General features: G+C 45.9%; 1 protein-coding gene across 2 annotated transcripts in view; it reads left to right on the forward strand.

Moving 5' to 3' along the window:
* The first annotated feature begins 579 nt into the window (after nt 1–579).
* Nucleotides 580–20178, forward strand: part of LOC146796831 (metalloproteinase inhibitor 1-like) — a 51426-nt gene continuing 31827 nt past the window's right edge. The window contains exons 1-2 of one of the 2 annotated variants that reach the window (XM_085630237.1): nt 580–669; nt 15785–15954. In XM_085630237.1, coding sequence (XP_085486363.1) covers nt 15828–15954 — 127 coding nt within the window. In that variant the 5' untranslated portion in view covers nt 580–669; nt 15785–15827. Of the gene's footprint in view, nt 679–15784; nt 15955–20178 lie in introns of both variants that reach the window. The other variant, XM_085630238.1, reaches the window with a different exon arrangement.

The raw sequence follows: 20178 nt of genomic DNA on the forward strand, positions 1-20178 counted from the left end.
TGGTAACAAAATTACAAGATAGCTTTGTGTGTGTGTGTGTATGCGTGTGAACACGTGGGCAAGCTTGCTCAGGCATGGCGGCCATTTTACAAAGATGTGACAAACTCTGTTCCAAAATTCCTGCCCATGCATCCACATGCATGCTTCAACAGCCATCTGGAAAAGGCTTTGGCTATACATTGTGCAAAAACCAACAAACACTGCCAGACTTAATAGATTAGTCCCAGGACCTTAAAGGTGAGCCCTACTTGCTTTGAAAATGCTTGTTTCATTTTACCTTCAGTATTTTTTAAATTCTACCTTAACTTTCTTAGGTATGTTCCATGTAATTTGACTGAGTTTACCTGACTGTTATCCTTTGTTGTTATTGTCTTTAATATCGCTTTATCAGGAACATCTCTAAAGCCAGCCTCCAGTACCTTGCGGTTTTCCTGACCTTTTCCATAGTTTATGTTGGGTATGTGTCATAATGGGAGGAGCAGCATGTTGATCTCTGCCAGGTGCTTCCAGGCAGCCTCTCCCACTGGAGAACGCCTAGCTTGCTTGCTCAATGCTGACTGTCTTATAAAAGGACTTCAGGCTCATTCAAAATCCAGTCAACTCCTGAAAGGACGCAAAGCTTTCCCACCATCAGACTTTGAGGCACTTGACTCGAGCTTGAAGCAACAGGTGAGGAAGGTCTGTATATATATATATGTTATGCTAGCTAGTCTTCTAATGTGCACAGCTACTCCGAGGAGTGTCCCGGCACGAGATATATATATATCTATATCTATATATATATATATATATCTATATCTATATCTATCTATATATATATATATATATATATATATATATATATATATATATATATATATGTGTGTGTGTGTCTGAATATAAACCTGCGTGTGTGTGTCTATATATATATATATATGTGTACTGATAAAAAACCAATGAAATTCCCCCGTTATAGTTAGTGCAGGCAACTATAACTCACGCGACCGCAATCCTCTGCTGATGCTAATACTGTATTTAGACACTTATTTGCCCATGTCTTCTTCCATAAATTTTTAGCTATACATATATTACAAATATTTTTTTTTCATAAAGACACATATGTCATCAGCAGAAGATTGCGGTCGCGTGAGTTATAGTTGCCTGCACTAACTATAACGGGGGAATTTCATTGGTTTTTTATCAGTAAAATTTCCGCTAACTATAACATGTGTGAAACCTATGGTTTTTTCAGTGAATTTGCAAGGTTTTTTAAATGCTAATTCTTAACTATAACGTGTGTGAAACCTATGGTTTTTTCAGTGAATTTGTACGGTTTTTTAAATGCTAAGTTACTTTACGCCATTCGTGGCGTGCGCGCCCACTTAACGCAGTTCGTTCCGTGCGCGCACGGTGCGCTTCGCGCACCGTGCGCGCACAGTGAGCACGCGGTGCACTTCGCGCACCGCGCGCCCACTTTACGCAGTTAGTGCCGTGCACGCACGGTGGGCACGCAGTGCGCTACGCGCACCGCGTGCCCACGTTACGCTAGATGGGCCATGTACGCACGATGCGCTTCGCGCACCGTGCGCACATGGAGGACATATGATGCACTTAGTTTTGAAAGGTAATATTTTACTTTTTCTCATAAATGTCATAAGCCATGCACAAATGGTGCACGTCGGGCACCATTTGAACACAGGGGGGGGGAGAGTGTGGATGATTTTTTTTTTAAATTATTTTTTTACCGTACGCGTACGGTAAGCGTAATCGGCGAAATTAGCGAAAAAAAAAAAAATCCATTTTTGCCCTTGGGGGATCTTTGGGGACTCCCTCAACATGGCTAGGTGCTTTGGAGCTGTCCAAACAGCCGCCTTTACATGTTTTTGTCCATTGATTTATAATCCACTCTCTCAGTGCGAGAGAGAAAATGGCGGCCGCCGCTTCCTGGTTTCGGCCGATTCGAATGTTTACTAAGATCTAAGAGCCAATCAGAATCGCGCTCGCGCACCTCACCGTACGCGTACGGTAAGCGTACCGTAAGCGCACCGTAAGCTGGCTCAGATATATATATTGATTTAAAGGCTATTTTCTCAGAATCTACTGAACAGATTTACACCAAACCTACAAAAGGCACTTCCTTGACCTGAGGACTACCTCTCTGCCAAATTTCAAGTAATTCTGTTCAGCCGTTCGGGCTGTAGCTGTGTCTAAAGGTCCTATGGAAAAATGCATGGGAAAAATGCGTTTTGGGACCCCCCTTTTATCTCAGCCCCCGCTTGACGAATCCCCCCGAGACTTTCAGGGTAGGAGCGGAGCGTAGCTCCCCACCTATTTTGAAAAATTCGCGAGGATTCGTCGACCGGCGCAAAAGTTATTCAAAATAGAATGTTGCGGATTTCCTATGGAAACGTGGTCCTAACTATAACTACCTACTGGCGACCGCCAGTAGGTAATATATATATTTATATATATATATATTTTTTGGAATGGATATCATACTGTAGTAATGGACTTTACTGTGGATTAATTGACTAGAAAGGCAGCACAACATCTTGGTCGAAGCAAGGACAGCTATCCAATTTGCCAGGCAGTTTTCTGGGAATGCTTGAACTTTAAGTACTTTGTATTTAGAACGTGCTGCCTATGAGGAGATCAATTTGCCTTCAACTTTACCCCGACTGTGTGATGGAAAAATAACAGCTTTTAACGCTCTGAGCAGAGGGCAATAATTCTGAAGGAGATTATTCTCTCTCTCTCTCTCTCTCCTCTCTCTCTATATATATATATATATGAGAAAGTAAATATATAAACTAAAGTCCTATAGGCCATAACAGTCGGCTGTGTACTGCTTCCTGCTGGAGCACTAGGACTCAGTTCAGCCAGTCAAGATGTTGTGATGCTGCTGAAAGTGGGTCAAACTTGTACAGCTGTATTCAAGTTTAGCAGCACATTTCTGCACCGCTAGCTATTTTAATAAACTGGCAAGAACATTTTATATTAAATGTTGTAGTTATTGAAATGTGTGTTGACTGGCGCTGCGATGACGGGGGAGCAGCAGTCAGCTGCTGCACTGCAGGGAAGGTGTGGCCGGCAGGCCTATGAATAAAGCACTCAGGACAAGTGGCTCAGGGGCATATTAACAAGCGGCAGCGATAAGTATCGCTGGCCGCTCTCAGCGTGAGTAATTTTATAACCTGCTATCGCAGGAAATTATCGCCATGCTATCGTTGTATTAACAACGCATAGAGCAATGGCGATAATTTCCCAGCGATAGCGGTATTTTCCATAGAACATCGCTGGTTTTCCAGCGATGTTCCATGGAAAACAGCGATAACCTTGCTGATACGACCCTGTGGTCGTATCAGAATAATCCACCCCCAATGGTAAGTATAGCTAAGTCTGCATTTTAGAAGATGTTAGTTTTTGGAGAAAACAGCTGTGTTCTCCAAAAACTAACGTCTGCTAAAACGCGTGGGCAGCCTTGTGAATATTGCGATGTGTACATCAGCGATATTTAGAAGGTTGTACTGCCCAGTGACGCCTACTTTGCATCTCATTAGAGATGCAAAGGGAGGCGTCGGGTAAAAGGGTGCTAACATGCGCTAATGCATGTTATCACCTTCTTGTAAATAGGGCGATATTTTTTATCACCGCTCTTTTGGCTTTGAAAGCCAAAAAAGCGGAGATATGGCCCTTGTAAATATGCCCCTTGGTTTTTAGCAGTGGTGGTGCAGGTGGTTCTGAACTGGCCCCACTTGCCCGCGCCCACATGTATCACTTGTGACCCACGTGGTACGCGAGACCCCCGGGCCGGGTAACATATTGAGGACACACCTGCTGCACACGGGTGCGTCCTTTGACTACATTCTACCGGTTATCTCACTAGCAGAACATTACAAAAGGGATGGTGAATAAGGGGTGGGGATTGCTAGTTTTTCGTTTTTCATAAACAAATTGGAGGTTTGTGAGTTTGTTTCTGAAAAACAAAATAAAATGTTTGTGAAGGGACGGGAAATCTGATGAGGGCTGTCTAGCAAACACCTGCACACGAAAAGGAACCATTGTACGGTAATGGCCGCAGGGACAGCATTCACCTCTAAATTCGGCGGAAGGCAGTTCATCAGGGTGGGAGGTAATGTCCTCCTTCACCCTGAACTCTTATCTTTCATCCGTAAAACTCACAATCGGACCCTTCGAGTGGCCTTTGCATGGCCCGTGGAGTTGCAGTGGGTTTCGCATGATTATATATTTGTAGCATTTGCCACGTAATCCATCATCGACTACATAATCTGCAGAGTTTAACAAAAAATGTTTTGTTTCTAGCGCAAACACATAAATATTTACAAAAATTATGGAGAGTTGGGTTCCTGCACACCGGATCCTTTCTCAAAAAGGTTGGCTGGTCATCTTGAGTTTACTTATTGCTGTATTTGGGAGTTTAATTTTTACTAATATGGTGAACTCTTTTCCTAGGCATTATTACCACGTGTAAAAATGACAAAATAATGAACTCATACTACTACAAAAATGTGCGGCATTATGTTGTATAACTATCTTTTTCTTGTTGTATAATTTATTTGACCCTGCCACATAATTTGGTCCTCCTCTGCCTCATAATTCGAGTGTCCCTGCCTATAAAGAGAAGGTGCAGAAGTGGGTGCGTTAAGGTATGCCATTGATTATAATGAGGACTTGGCAGAATGCAAATGCATACGTGCCAACACACACTGTGCCACCGTGTGTCACACGACATTGGCTCCCATCACACGGTCCCGCAGTGAGGAGCCGATATCACAAGGGAGCAGGAAGAACAAGCTGAAAACTACTTTAAGTAGTGGTTTTCCAGCTCATTTTCTGAGGCTTTGAACTGCTGATGTCCATTAAGGTGTGCTACAAAAACCCAGGACATTGGCACCAGCCTCAACAAGGTTTGTTTTGTTTTTTTCAGAGGAGGGGGCTTGACGAAGGGGTGGGGAGCCTCGTAGGTATTTAGTGGCATGAGGCCCCGCCCCTTTCAAGGTTCCACCCCCTCCTCAAACAGTGAGATTTTTCTGCAATTGGCAAGTATGAGAATGAGGTAGGCGCCAGCTCTGATGCAACATTATAGATGGCATACAAAGCGCACTTGTACCCCCCCCTCTCATCACCACTCTTCTCCATTCTCTCAAAGAGACACCTGAGTCAGCTTTGGTCTTCACAGTGTGTACGTTTTTATTAAATTACTTCCTGGCCAATTATTCCATTGGCCCTTCTTATTTTATTTGTAGAATCTTTTAAAACACTTTCTTATAAACACCACAGCATTCAAATAAATCTCAAAATCATGTATTGTCATTATATTTACAACCCGCCCTCCAAGGGGCCTTTGCTTTACCTTCGGGCTGTGCCAGCAGGCCACAACCAAGATAGCCTGCTCTCCTAAGGTTGACCGCCCTCCGGTCAACAGAGCCGCAGGTAAATAATCTGCCACCACTTGTGACCACAAGCGGCTTCCAGGGTAGAGCTAGAGAATCCAGAGCCACCAGCAGATCAGCCCCAAATCTCTCGCCAGCCAGGAGCCCATGATGATTTTCAAGACCTGTTCTGGGGTCAAAATTGGCACCGACTAACGGAGTCCCTGTCATTCCTTTTGCCCAGGACCCCGCAACTTCAGGGATGGGTGGGTGGGGAACTTGAAACGCGACCTCCGACCTCGGCAGGAGAGTGGACAAAGAGGGGGCGCCTTCTGGCTCGCTGGCTTTTCAAGCCTCACGCCAACACAAATTGCTTCCGGGGTCACCTGCCTTCCTTTCTCCCTACGCACTTCCGGTATTTGCTACCTGGTGTCCTATCCACTTCCGGGTTGCGTGACCCGGAAGGGATTCCTACTCTGGCGTCACTTTGCTGCCACTAACGGCGCCACGCCCCCTAGGAGGGGTGGCGCCCTTCATAGATGGCATACAAAGCGCACTTGTACCCCCCCCCCTCTCATCACCACTCTTCTCCATTCTCTCAAAGAGACACCTGAGTCAGCTTTGGTCTTCACAGTGTGTACGTTTTTATTAAATTACTTCCTGGCCAATTATTCCATTGGCCCTTCTTATTTTATTTGTAGAATCTTTTAAAACACTTTCTTATAAACACCACAGCATTCAAATAAATCTCAAAATCACGTATTGTCATTATATTTACAACCCGCCCTCCAAGAGGCCTTTGCTTTACCTTCGGGCTGTGCCAGCAGGCCACAACCAAGATAGCCTGCTCTCCTTAGGTTGACCACCCTCCGGTCAACAGAGCCGCAGGTAAATAATCTGCCACCACTTGTGACCACAAACGGCTTCCAGGGTAGAGCTAGAGAATCCAAAGCCACCAGCAGGTCAGCCCCAAATCTCTCGCCAGCCCGGAGCCCATGATGATTTTCAAGACCTGTTCTGGGGTCAAAAATGGCACCGACTAACGGAGTCCCTTTCATTCCTCTTGCCCAGGACCCCGCCACAGGGCGAGGTGCTTACTGGCAGACGCGACCTCCCCCTCCGCGCTCTAGTGCCTCCGCGATGGCTCCTAGCACTGTGTGTATGAATAAGTCATTACCTGCATCGGACAAATGTACCCCGTCCGCCGCATAAAGTTCTAGCCTTGATGTTTGTATCAACTTATGCCTTATGGTCCGGATGCTTGATTTCTTTAGGATCTCCGCCACCGACTGATTTAGTCTCCTTACCGACTTATTCACTGCCCTCGGAGGAGCTCCCTGCGCCCACACTTGCCTAGGTATAACTTCGGACCACAACAATAACGTATTGGGGAGCATGTTCCTGACCACTGCTAGGACTGAAAACAAGGACTCTTTCACGCCCCTCCTTCCCTCCGGGATCATATCGTTGCCTCCTGAATGCAGCACTAATAGGTCGGGGGTAGGCATGCCTCTGTTCAAGGCCCCCCTCAAATCGTTCGGTACTTCGGCCAAATGTTGTCCGCCTACCCCCACCCAATGGTGGACGAATCCAATGACCTCCTGTCTTTTTTCTTCGCGTGAGTTCTTGAAGGCAAGCTCCGCCCTGCGAATAAAAGAGTGGCCGCACCAACATACTTGGTGCTTCTGAGACGTAGAACCTAGAGTAAGTAAAGATGGAACGCAATAAAAACAGGACAATGGGAGGCAACGGGAGGCAACCAGAAACACTCAAACTAACTGTGGGCGAACACAACGTTCATAGCACGTGGACTTCCAGCGGCCTACCCTCTTAATTGTCTCTTCAGGTAACCCCAAACCCGCCACCGTTGTAGCCGCGCCGATGCGGAACGAATGGGATGTGAAATCCGTCGCGTCTACGCCCAATCTAATCAGGGCAAGCCTACATACCCTGGTGAACTGGAATCTAGTGAGGGGGGGTACCGTCACCATGCAGCAGAACCCTACTATCTCCCCCCTGTGGCCTAATTTGCAGATATTCCCTTGTCAAACTTACTGGGCAGTATGTAACCCCGTACACTGCACCCAGCTGAGACCATGTGCCTTTACCTAACGGGTCTGTCTTTGATTTCCGGACCCTGACTCTCAGGGTTTCTCCCGACAGGATTAGGTCCTCACACCGTATGCCCCCTACCCTGTCTGCCTTAGAGGCAGGGATCAGCTCAGAAATCCTGAAAGCCCCAAAAAAGGCTAAGGCATATGCTACTCTAAATAATTGAGTCTCGTATGGCGAGAAGCAAATCTTGAGCAGTATCTCCAGGATATTTACCAACCTGCTTACATCTATGGGTCTCCTACTGTCCTTGACCCCCGGGGTTAGCCGTTCCCAGCCCTTCACAGCCCTCCTCACCCTAGGATCCTTTGTTGGGTCTGCGGCCCCCCCAAGACCGGCAAAGAAAGCCACTGCCGATAGTTGTCTTTTCATCATTGCTACTGACTTTCCGCTGGATTTCTGATCTACTATGAACCCCAAAACACTCGTGGGGGAGAACACCTCCACTATCCCCACCCCTTTTAGGTAATCTTGATATAACTGCCACGATCTCTCATACATACACTTAGTCTTGGGGGCCAGGGACGCTGTTATCAATTCAGGGGCAGTGGGGCACCAAGCTTCCATAGCCCCGCCGGGAAGTTCGTCATCTCTCTGTCTGCTTGCGGCCATTGGATGCGGAACTCTGCCAACTTAAAACGGGACAAGGCGTCAGTGGCTAAGTTGTCTACTCCCGGTACATGTCTAGCAGTAAACAATACATTGCGCCGTAAACATTGCAACACTAGCTCCTTTAAAAGGCACAGCACCCAGGTGCATTTCGCTCTCTGATTATTGATTGCCATCACCACAGACCTGCTGTCAGACCAGAACACAATGTGCCTATTTGTCAGAATATCTCCCCACAAATGCAAAGCTACAATGATTGGAAACAGTTCTAAAAAAGTGATATTCCGAGTCAGACCGTGCCTTACCCATTCCTCAGGCCAATGCTGCATGCACCATTTGGGACCTAACACTGCGCCAAAACCCACACTGCCTGCCGCATCGGTGAACAATTCTAACTCGACATTGGAGCTACTCGGCATTCGCCATATCACTGACCCATTGAAGTTTTCCAAGAAATCTTTCCAAATGGCCAAGTCATTCCTCACTTCTGCCGACAACCTAGTGCGATGGTACTTGGCGCGTAGCCCAGATATAGCCCTTGCGATGTTCCTAGAGAAGGCCCTGCCCATCGGTATGACTCTCAAGGTGAAGTTCAGCTGACCCACCAAGACTTGCAACTGGTGTAGAGTCACCTTCCGGGCCCCCAAACAGGAGTCGATGACCACCTTGAATGCATTCACCTTCGACATTGGAAGCCTACACACCCCTTCTCTTGTATCTATTTCTATGCCCAAGAATGTTAAACAAGTAGTTGGCCCCTCCGTCTTCTCAGCGCACAGTGGCACGCCCAGTGCTTTAGTCAAGTGCTGGAAGGCCAGCAGGGCCATTCTGCAAGCCTGCGACCCCTGGGGGCCCAGAAACAAGAAGTCATCTAGGTAATTCACAACTCCATAAGATGCAACTGATGTTAGGAAATGCTGCACTGCCCACTCTAAGAACCTGGCGAAAGTCTCAAATACTGCACAAGCGATTGAGCACCCCATGGGCATGCAGAGGTCAATGAAAAACTCGCCCCTGAACGTGAAACCCAAGAACTTTGTATCTTCAGGATGTACGGGCAATAGTCGAAAAGCTGCCTCAATATCTGACTTAGCCATTAAAGCTCCCTTACCCAGCGCCTGCAGCTTCTGTATTGCAGTGTCGAATGTTGTGTAGCGCACCGTACATAGCACTGGATTAAGCTTGTCATTAACAGAAAGACCAGGGGGGCTGGACAAATTGTGAATCAATCAGTATTTCCCTGCCTCTTTTTTAGGTACCAAACCTAGAGGTGAGCATGCTGCAGATCAGAGCATATAAAATCTCCCTACTTCCACAGATAGAGTAATTTCACAGATACACGCACATACACTCATCATTCGCTAGGGCCCATCAGACTAACATACACTCCATTACTCTACCCGCATCGAACCTGAAAGAGAACTCCTTGAACACTCTGCATCTACAGATAGGCCAATGCGACCTGATTGATTATGTTCTGAGTCATGATCTAAACAACAGTAATCACAATAAAACTGAATGGGGAGAAGACTGAGGTGATGGTGTTCGGGGGGAAAGAAAACATCTGGTCAGCCAATTTGTGGCCTGACTCACTAGGGACATGCCCTTCCCCTACAACATCTGCCAAGAACCTCGGGGTGCTGATAGATCCTGCCCTCGACTTAGGCAGCCAGGTGAGCAGAACTGTTTCCACCTGCTGGGGTTTGATTCATACCATACGAAGGATCAGGAATTATCTCTCCCTGCAGGCAAGAAAACAAATAGCTGTTGCGCTCATCGGATCGCGCTTGGACTACTGTAATGCACTGTATGCTGGGCTTAACAAAGGCCAGCTGCAGCGCTTACAGGTAGTCCAAAACGCCATAGCCAGATTTGTTCTGGATACCCCCAGACGCTCTTCGGCCACTGCAGCCAGAAAAACGCTGCATTGGCTGCCGGTAGAACACCGAATCCGGTTCAAAGTTCTATGCATGACCTACAGAGCTATTGCCAAAAATAGCGACACAGGAATTGGGTCCATCATCTCCCACTATACTCCCGGAAGGAACTTGCGTTCCTCTGGGAAACTGCGTCTGACTGCCCCCCGTGTGCGAAGAGCCAAATGGGGTGGTAGAGCCTTTTCCACTCCTGCTCCTAAGTGGTGGAATGACCTTCCCCTGGACCTGAGATCTCTCCCGTCCTTACAGCACTTTCGCTCTGCTCTAAAAACCCTTCTCTTTCGGCAAGCCTACATGTAAGGTTTCCTGTCTCCTTCTCTGATCATTTTCTGATCTTTTTTGTTAGGCGCCTTGATACCTGAGGGTTATTGTCTTGCGCAATATAAATTGCCTTTCATTCATTCATTCAATAAGAAATTCAATAATCGACAAAGAAATAACCACCCGACACTGTAATTCAAACATAAGGTAATTTTATCTAAAATTAGTTCGAGTGAAAGTCAATCAATAGCAAAAATCATCATTCTCATAGTTACCTATTCTAGCTAAATGTCATAAACGGTCAGGACAGGTCTCTCGGTAGAGTCTCTCAAGACGTTGTCCTTACAGCATCGATCCTCACCAGCATAAGTTCGGGAAGAAGTGGCCTTAGACCCTCCCTAGTCTAACAATTTTTATAGTCAATCTTACAAAATATAAGCAACATATTAGCACTGGATATCCGTTGAGCCGCTGAGCAGAGTGAGCAGGAAAGGATGTAGCATCGCTACATTTGAAAAAAACCTCCGTTCAGGAAAAATCACAAAAATAAAAAGACGGAAGAAGGAAACTCAATTCCACAAATGTTACTTTAACAATCATCCTTCCTCGGAACCATAGTTGATCCATCTCAATATGAATAGTTCATTGTGGCTTCATGCTCATCCAAGGACAACTCAACAGACTGGCAGGACGCCCAGAATCGCTGTCATCACAGAAGCTTTACAAATTGTGCAGAGGCTGCGGTCAGGTGACTTTCAACCGAGTTCAGCAGAGCCTCTTGTCACGTCACTTTCACTCGAGCAAAGGCTGTAAATGGCAGCCATTTTCTCTTAGGCCAAAACGAACCATCTTCATCGAAAGAAACACAAACAACATTACTACATCATCGCAATGACTAAACAGTGTTAATTCCCACTAATACACTTATGTGTATGTAATTATCTAGCCATCTGCAACATACTTCAGCATTAGCTCACGTTATTAAAAAGCATGAACATAAAACAAATAGCACTTTCGTCATTTATTTAACCGCACATTTTAATAAGCAACATATATGCATTCCCACGTGTAGTCTCTCTTATTAGTAGTGTTGGTTTAATTCCAGAATCAGCACAAAACGATAATTAGTGATTACATTTTAATATTTTAAATCCTGACACATAGACAAAACCGGAGCTCAAAACCCAATACATTTTCAACAGAAAACCCTGCTCCAGCAAGCACACAAGGTCTGACTTCGGCAACTGTCTAAAGGGTACCGCCACCCTCCCCAAGGCTACCTCTTTCCTGATTTTGTGCTCCGCCGCCTCCATGTTCTGCAGCACTGAGTTTTGGTTGCGAGGAGGAACACTGGTGGTGGTGGCCGAGGAAGGGATGCGGAAACCAGACGCAAAACCCTCCTGTAAAAACTGGGCCTCTTTCAATTTGCCGTACATGCTAAGGAGGTGTGTCAGTACATGAATCCTAATGGGAGTTGGCAGATTTCTCAGATGCTTGAGGAGGCCGTCCCTTGGCCGCATTATGGACCGGCTGCTCTCTCGGCCTTCCTGACTTTTTGAAACATTTGATTTCCGGGTGAGACGGTCCCCCGCAAAAGGAGCAACAATGCTTGTATCTGCATGCTGCGCCCCTGGTGCACTCGTTCTTATTGTACTGCCAGCAGGCCTGTTTCTTATCCCCTGCTCCCCTGTCACTCCGAAAGGACTGATTCTGACTCGGGTAACTAGCTTTATTCGTGAGAACCGTAGAATAGAACACCGCATGCCACACATTAATTTCACGTTGGTCCCATGCTATCTCAGGGTGTACTGCCTTCATTTGACGGAACTTGGTGTCATATTGTAACCAACCCGTCCCTGGGAATTCGGAAGCTGCCCTATGAATCAAGGAAATATAACTAATCAACTGGGGTGCCACCGCGGGGTACCTTTCTGCCATGATGGCCTCATAGATAGCAAAACCTGTGATCCAATTTTTTATCGACCAATCCACCCATACCTTCTTTTGCTTGTATTCCCCCTCTTTACCTACCCTGGCTTTACCCGGGATTACCCCGGCATTAATGAGGTCAAATACATCGATATACTCTCCCTTCAGGATCTTCTCTTTGGTCTCCATGGGCACGTGCCATGTGATGCCCGCTGAGGGCGATAAAGCCATGGAGGCTGATCCGTAAATCAAAGGACTGTAAGCGAGCATAGGCAGCCCCATCGCCACTGGCCCCACAGCCCCATGAATCGTGTTACTTGTTGGCCCTGAGACTGTTGCGCCGTTGCTGGCCGTTTGCCCTTGTGGCGCTGGCGTCACCCCGCTTGGGAAATGCCCTGGGTAAGCCGCTGAGGGCACCATAGCGTTCGCTGGGCAATTGTTAAGGGCCTGGCCATGCGATGTCGTTGCCAGTACACCTGGGGATTGCGCTACCCCCCCAGACTGAACCCTCACTTGCGCGATGCCGCTGCCAGGATGTGCCACCACAGGCGGCGCAGCTATCTGAGCCCCAGGTGCTCCCGCATTTGCGACGGGTGTCACACCCGCCGGTGAAACGGTATTCTGCGTGTTGGGGCCCTCGCTTGTACCTGTGGGAGGGACAAAGGTATCTTGCACAGTGTTCGAAACCAAGTCTGTTGAATCTAGCGCTCCCTTCTCACCTGAGGATGCCGCCTGAGAGTCCCCAACTCTGTAACGCTTTCCTCCTGATGCCTCTTTAAATCTTTCAGGTGTGCGCCGGGCTCGCTTACCTCGCCCTGTTTCCTCTTGGGCCACCGTTCCTGCCCCTTCCTTTAATGTCTTAAGTGCCCAATCGACTCCTTTTTCCTTCGTGAACTCCAGCAGCTCCGTCAATGCCAGATAATCGTCTCTTTTTGCCTGGGCCCCTTTGCCCTTCGTTGGCCTTTTTGGCGGCATTCTGCACTTAATGAGAAATAGAAAAGTTAGTTCCGCCCTTTAAACCCCACCAATTTACCTTGGAAACCAGCGCGCCTTAATGATGTTTAAAAACGACAATTGCAAGAACACGCGCCTTCTTAGCTGCCGCGCGCACGCTTCCCTGGTTCTAGAAGTCGGCCCATGTAATTCCCAATACGACTGGCCCCACTGCGCTGCAACTCCTGGGAGCAACTACGACCGGAAGGTATTGGATCCTGCGGCTGCCATAAACCTGAGCACCCATAAAACAATTCCCCAGACGAACAGTTTGCCGCCCGCACGACAAGAGCGGTGAGTGCCCAGCACCTTTCGCATCGGACCGCACACGCGCCAGACATCCATGCAAAATTGCAATAACAGCATTTATAATGAGCACAGTTACGGGGAACAGCGGGAAGATTAAGCAAGATAGTGCCCAGAGCATCAGTGGGGATCGAACCATGAACCAAACCTGGTTCCCTGCTTCAGAGGCTGCAGCGCAGCCAACGAACCACATCTTTATAAACGTTTACTGAGATCATTTCCCCCCGCATGTTGCCCAGAGAATTATCAGAGGGATCCGAGTGCAGGGATCCCTTCACGGCTAATTACTAATGGCGCCTTGAAACTATTCACATTGACGGTAAACGGGTAAGCGCCCGATGCAGACCCACGCAAGCATTCCCCTTCACTCAAATAAGGAGCACGTCTCCTTCACTCTCACGCGGATATCATGACACCATGCCTTCAAGCACTCCTACAGCGCTGGGCTTCGGAGCTTGCGGCGCCCCGGGCTAAATTCATTTCAAAATATTTACGTCGGGTATGAAGATCCCTAACATGCGCACACTGTGAGGCCCGCTCACCTGCCCTTAGGGTCGCTTGGACTCTTCGACTTCCGCAACGGCGCTCGTCGTCCTAGCGGGAACTTGAAACGCGACCTCTGACCTTGGCAGGAGAGTGGACAAAGAGGGGGCGCCTTCTAGCTCGCTGGCTTTTCAAGCCTCGCACCAACACAAATTGCTTCCGGGGTCACCTGCCTTCCTTCCTCCCTACTCACTTCCGGTATTTGCTACCTGGTGTCCTATCCACTTCCGGGTTGCGTGACCCGAAAGGGATCCCTACTCTGGCGTCACTTTGCTGCCACTAACGGCGCCACAACCCCCTAGGAGGGGTGGCGCCCTTCAGTTCCTGCAAAGTGAAAGCAGGGACACCTGATGACGACTCTGGAACACTTATCGCAGCTGGGTTTCGTCTTCACCTTCGGCATCCACATATGTAAACAATGGGTGTGTATAGGACGCTGATGTGTATGTCAACCTGCTATAATTACATCTGTTTGACTACGATTTCTCCTTCTTGTAACACATGGGCATGGTCTGTTAGGAAGCCTCTTACATCATAACATTAGGTCTGACACAAATACATCACATTTTCAAAGGATGCTCTCGTGTGCCGCACTGTTATCAATAAAAAGTATATCTTTGATTGTTTGTCTTTGCAACACGTGGCTCCTACCCATATACAATTCTGTGGGAATATTATTTATAACATCATGCAGAAGTTCTTCTATAATCCGGAGAAGGGAGTGTGAGTCTTCATTATTTCACTATACTGTGTGGAGGATTCGGTACATGTATGAGGAATAACCCCAACCTCTTTATTAGTCCAGGGGGTGGTGGTAGGCGCAGATTGCAGAGCATCCATCAATATGTAGATATGCCATGAAATGTAGTCCTAATCCGCCCTCGTACTCCTACAGCAGCTCTTAGCTACCAAAGGGCTGCGATTTTGGATAACGTCATGCTGGCAGGAAACAGAAGTGCCTCCTGCCTGCATTGCCGTCTCATGCCCCATCTCTATGCTATATATGAACAATTGCCTATAAATTCAAATTCCAACAAATCCTAAAGTGGTAGAAATGTACATCTAATCTTTGACATATATGGGGCCCTAAAGACCTTTACGTTTCAGTGCAGTTCCCAGATGTGGAGTGGATATTGGGGTACATCTGTCGGCGTCAGTAGCCCTCCTCACCAGAGCTGATGCATTGCTGGACATTGGGTGCATGCCATGCTTTGCCAGGCATGGATGGCCAAGCCGGAAATGATACTCGCTCCCTGACCCTTCTTCTACTGCAGGGCCCCTTCGAGAAGTACGGCCTGTTGCCTCTGAAACTTCAGCTGAACCTTAGCAATGGACTGGATGGCCCCTGCTGCCAACCACTGGCCATAGATTCATGAATCAGGGCATCCGGCCTCTCAGTAGTTTTCAGAATCAAGCTGCATACCTCCGAGTCTCCTCACATAAATGCAGGCTGTCCCTGAAGGTGTACTTTAGTCTGTGCAGCCTGAGGATATTACAAACAGCTGTCAACACAAATGACCACTGTCAAGGACATCAAAGACTCCAGTGAATCTGGCCACCTTAATTACACCTGCAGTGCAAGCCCACATCACATGAGAACATTAGGACAGTTAGAATATTCCCTAGAGTGCTAGGTATTTCTGTGACAGTGCAGTGAAGGGTACCCAACCTCAACTGTTCAAAATGTACAATGATGCTCTCCTATTTTCCCGTCTCCGTTAGAACAATCCCAGCAGAGGTACAACAGCTGACCTCCAGGAAATCCATGGATCCCAGAAAGTGTATCTTGCTTGTGGCAGGTCTTCTGTTCCTGGAGATCTCTAGCCCTGTGGACGCTTGCTCATGTTTACCTTCAGTTCTACAGAACAGTTACTGCGATACAGCTGCTATTGGTGAGTTGAAAAAAATCTAAGAAAATGATATTCTTTACTTCAGTTTTTTAAGAAATTGTTGCTTTTTAATGTTTGGCATTAGGCTTGACCCTTTGATTTTACTAAAATTATATATTTAATATACTTCTATTTAGTGGTTCACAGCCAGAACTATTCACCCATTCATCTGCTGTTGTGTCATTCACATGTTTCTTCTTTGAACTACAGCATACAGCACAGTGCAATGGGCAAGCCCACTTCATTCACTGATTAACATCACCGTGAGTGACATCAGTTGGCTCTTTCACAAGGAGCACATCCATACACAAAGTAGTTCCTTTCCGTGCCAGGGACCACTATGTTAAAGTGTGTGCATTTTGAGACCCCAAAAATATATTTTTGCTGTTCACCACTGTTTTTTTTAGGTAGAGCTAATCGGACAGCACAGCTGTTCAAAGCTTGCCAAGGGCCTGTCTGGGGGTTTAGCCTGCTCATTGCTTCCCACTGGTTAGCTTTAATGTCACTCATATTTGCTTACTTCTTATTCAATGGCTTTCCGTATTGTAAATTTTCAATCTTGTGTTTGACCCTCCACTGGAGCATAGCATCTCAAGCAACTTTCTGAGTGACTGGCATGTTATCAATCAATCAATCAATCAATCAATCAATCGGGGATTTATAGAGTGCAAGGCTACTCCCGAAGTGTCCTGGTGCTAAATAGGATTATGTTCAACTGAACCCTCTCACACTAGTGTCCTCACTGAAAAGCTGCATTGAAGAAGCTGGTTTTGAATGATGCCTTAAGCTATTTTCCTCCCTCGATGCACTCTTGGATGAAGAGCATTCCACTCCAGTGCAGCAAGGTGGGAGAAAGATGAACAACCACATTTTTTTCTGACTAGCACTACATGTTCCAATATGAAGGAAGGGAGCCAAACAACAGGATCTCTGTATTCTGGCATTACATTGTAAATTACTAGCCCACATCCACTTAAAACAGCCACCAGACAGTTTTTAAATGTCTTTGGTCCTTCAGCAGATGACACTATCCAGACCCCAGAGAACTCAACTAAGGAGGCCAAAGGAGCCATATAAATGTTAGAAAGAGTTGGGCTTAGAGCAGATCCTTGTGGGACTTCAAAATTGGTTACTTTACGGTTGGAAGCATAGAGAGCCGTCCAGAAACACTGGCTTCTATTGGTGAGAAAAGAGCCAACCCATGCCAGAACAGAACCTCTGACTCCGATGTCTTTCTTTCAGCCTGTTTTGCATGATCAAGTATCAACTTGATGGAATCTGTTAACTTCACTAGTACTGATTCGGTCTAAGTCTTGACTGAGTAGTGTAACAGCTGCCCCTGTTCAAAGCTTTCGGAGAGCTGCCCATTCATGAGCTTCTCCAATATCTTTGACACCGCAGGTAAAAGGGAAATCTGCCTGAAATTACCAAGCACTGTACTGTCTGCCAACAGTGTTTTTTTAGTAAATGAATTAGTTTGGCCGGTTTCCAGCAAGTTGACAGTGGCTGATTGGATAAAACTATTGAATAATTGATTCAGAAGCAGATTGATCATCTTCAAGCTAGCAATTAAAACCCATGGAGGGCATGGATCATTAGGTGAACCAGATTTACAAAAGCGATTTATAAATTCCACTTCTGACTTTTATCAACCGTTTTTTCTTTTATCTTAAGCACTTCATGAGTGTGAGTGTCTTTTTCATCTGTCTCATCTGCTTCTCTTCCTCCACCCCCACTTATGTTGCTTTCTCTTGCCTGTATACAATGCCTAAGTTATGGACTTGTAAATGCTGGAGCTGGCACTATCAAAGGTTGTGGTGCCAAATACAAAGACTGTGGAGTATTGATTACCCCTCATGCCTCTTTAATATGAGGCATGAGAGAGGTAATTGGACGGGCAACGCCTGACCTTTATCTCAGTCTTGAGGGTTCTTTTTTGTTCCTCAATTCTCCCATTGTCTCTATTTTTCCATCTTTCTGTACCTTCCTTTTTCATCCTTTTGTATTTTGTATTTCTTGCTCCGCTCTGGATCAAAGTTTTATAAGGAAAAAATAAGTGCCAGTGAGCCCCACCTGCAACCTGCAGCTCAAGTTAAACACTGCCCAAATATTTCTCCCCCACCTTCCCCAGCATTCCACTTTTCCACTGTTCTCTGGTTGCTTCTCTGCCCACCCTCCTTGTGCTTCTATGACCCTAGCTCTCTGTGTTACTTTCCCCACCCTCCATATTGCTTCCCCTGTGTATCTTGCTCCATGCTACATTACCACGTGTTGCTACCCCAATCGCTCCTCCTTGAAAAGAAGCCTTCGCACTATTTGTTTTTAATTTGCTGATCCATTGTGAATTGGTAAATAAAAATAAAAGTAAAGGCCTATGTTTTGTTAAATAAAAATAAAAATGAAGGCAAATGTACCTACAAAATAACACATCCACTGCAGTTATATGATCACACCTATTTTTGGTATGCTGCACATTATCAGTGATGCTATACGGCATAGCTAAAAACATTGACAAAGCCCACAGGTCCAAAAGGTGAGACTTACTGGGTTTGCCAGTGATTGCTTTAATGTTGGTGAAAGCCAGGATGCAACCATTTTAGATTTATTCCTTGCATATATGAATGACCTAGACATCCAATTAAATTATTCAAAACCCTATATTATGACTTGTGGTCACCCATGCACTAAGCCCAAGATTTTTAAAATGGGAGATTTCAACTTAGTAAAGGTGAAAGATTGTAATTATTTAGGGATTCTTTTTATTCAATCACTTAGTTGGACATCGCTTTTAACATTAAGTCTTCAGTCCTTCAGTAGGAACATTGAGGCCATATTTAGATTTGCTCAAAAGTCAAAAGCAAACCAACCATAGAAATGCTGAGTTTGTATAGGAGCCACATATCATGGTGAGAACATATGGTGCCGGGCTATGGGGCTATAGTAAAACTGGTACTCTTCTAAGAGTAGAAAATCATTTTACTCGCTATTGTAAGTACCGGAAGGCACAGGCGGTTAAATATGCTAGAAGGAACTCAGGATAACACACGTGGAGGATCTGATTGATTTGGCCCCTTTACTACTCCGGGTCAAAATCTGGGAGTCACCCGAGGCCCGCCTATCTAGCACATGCATTACTGACTGACTGTCACTTGAAAGGGCAGATCAAATTTCATGGCTCTTATAATTGAAAGAATAATTTAAAAAAAAACTAGGTTTACTTAAACTATAAGAAAATCTCTGTATAATTGGGCCAGAACATAAGCTATGCGTCAAAGAATGCATCTTGGAACACCCTATGAATATTCATCTAGAAAGGCTCAGACTATAGAAACAATTTCAAATATGCCCAAATCTCAACAACACGCAGTATAGAGCGTTATTTAGGGTGGATTAAAACCCTACATATTGCTATTGGCAAACTCTTTTTAGACTGCGCATATTCCACTTTAAATTTGCCCTTTCCATGTTAGGGTCATGTAAGCAAGATTTACCGCCTTCCGTATACGATTATGCCTCACAGCACTACACTAGTCACTTAACTTTGTTCTGTACTTTGAACACACGGCATGAGACACTCTTTCCTGGCCCCAATTTTGCATAAATCAAACCTGAGACACATAAAGGAAGGATTAATATTTCAGTCTTTAGGACCCCAGAAATTTGTTATGCGTTATTAAATTTGATCAAATTTGCATTTTGCATTAGTAAACAATATAGACCATAATAACACATAATTTGATGGAATGACTCAATTGACAGATATGTATCTTCTTAACTTTCTTTTATTGTTAAAATGACAATGGTCTCGGATCTTAGTGATGTCTTGATGTCTCAAAGGTCAATTTGTTGGCTTACATAACATCAGAACTACAGGAGGGACCAGATGTTACTCAAATGACTGCTGAGACCATCGTATGATATGAGAGCATGTCATCAGGCTTGATACACCTCAGGAGAGGCCCAAAGAACATATAATTGAGGATGCAGGCACCACACAGACTAGCCACGTAGGGGTTTATCCACCAGCCCTGACTGCTGCACTGGAGAGGCATTCCCTCATGTTTTGAATTTTTAATTGGATGCTGCAAACCCGTTGCCCTAGTAGCCTGGGTGGTTCTTTGTTTATCAGTGTTTACTGTTTATCGTGTGTCTGGATCAGCACACAATGGGCACTTTAGCAGGAATCAAAAAAACAAAGGGTGAGTGAAAAGGTGGTGCTCAAACGAG

Source organism: Triturus cristatus, chromosome 10 (genome assembly GCF_964204655.1).
Source record: "Triturus cristatus chromosome 10, aTriCri1.1, whole genome shotgun sequence".
Taxonomy (NCBI): domain Eukaryota; kingdom Metazoa; phylum Chordata; class Amphibia; order Caudata; family Salamandridae; genus Triturus; species Triturus cristatus.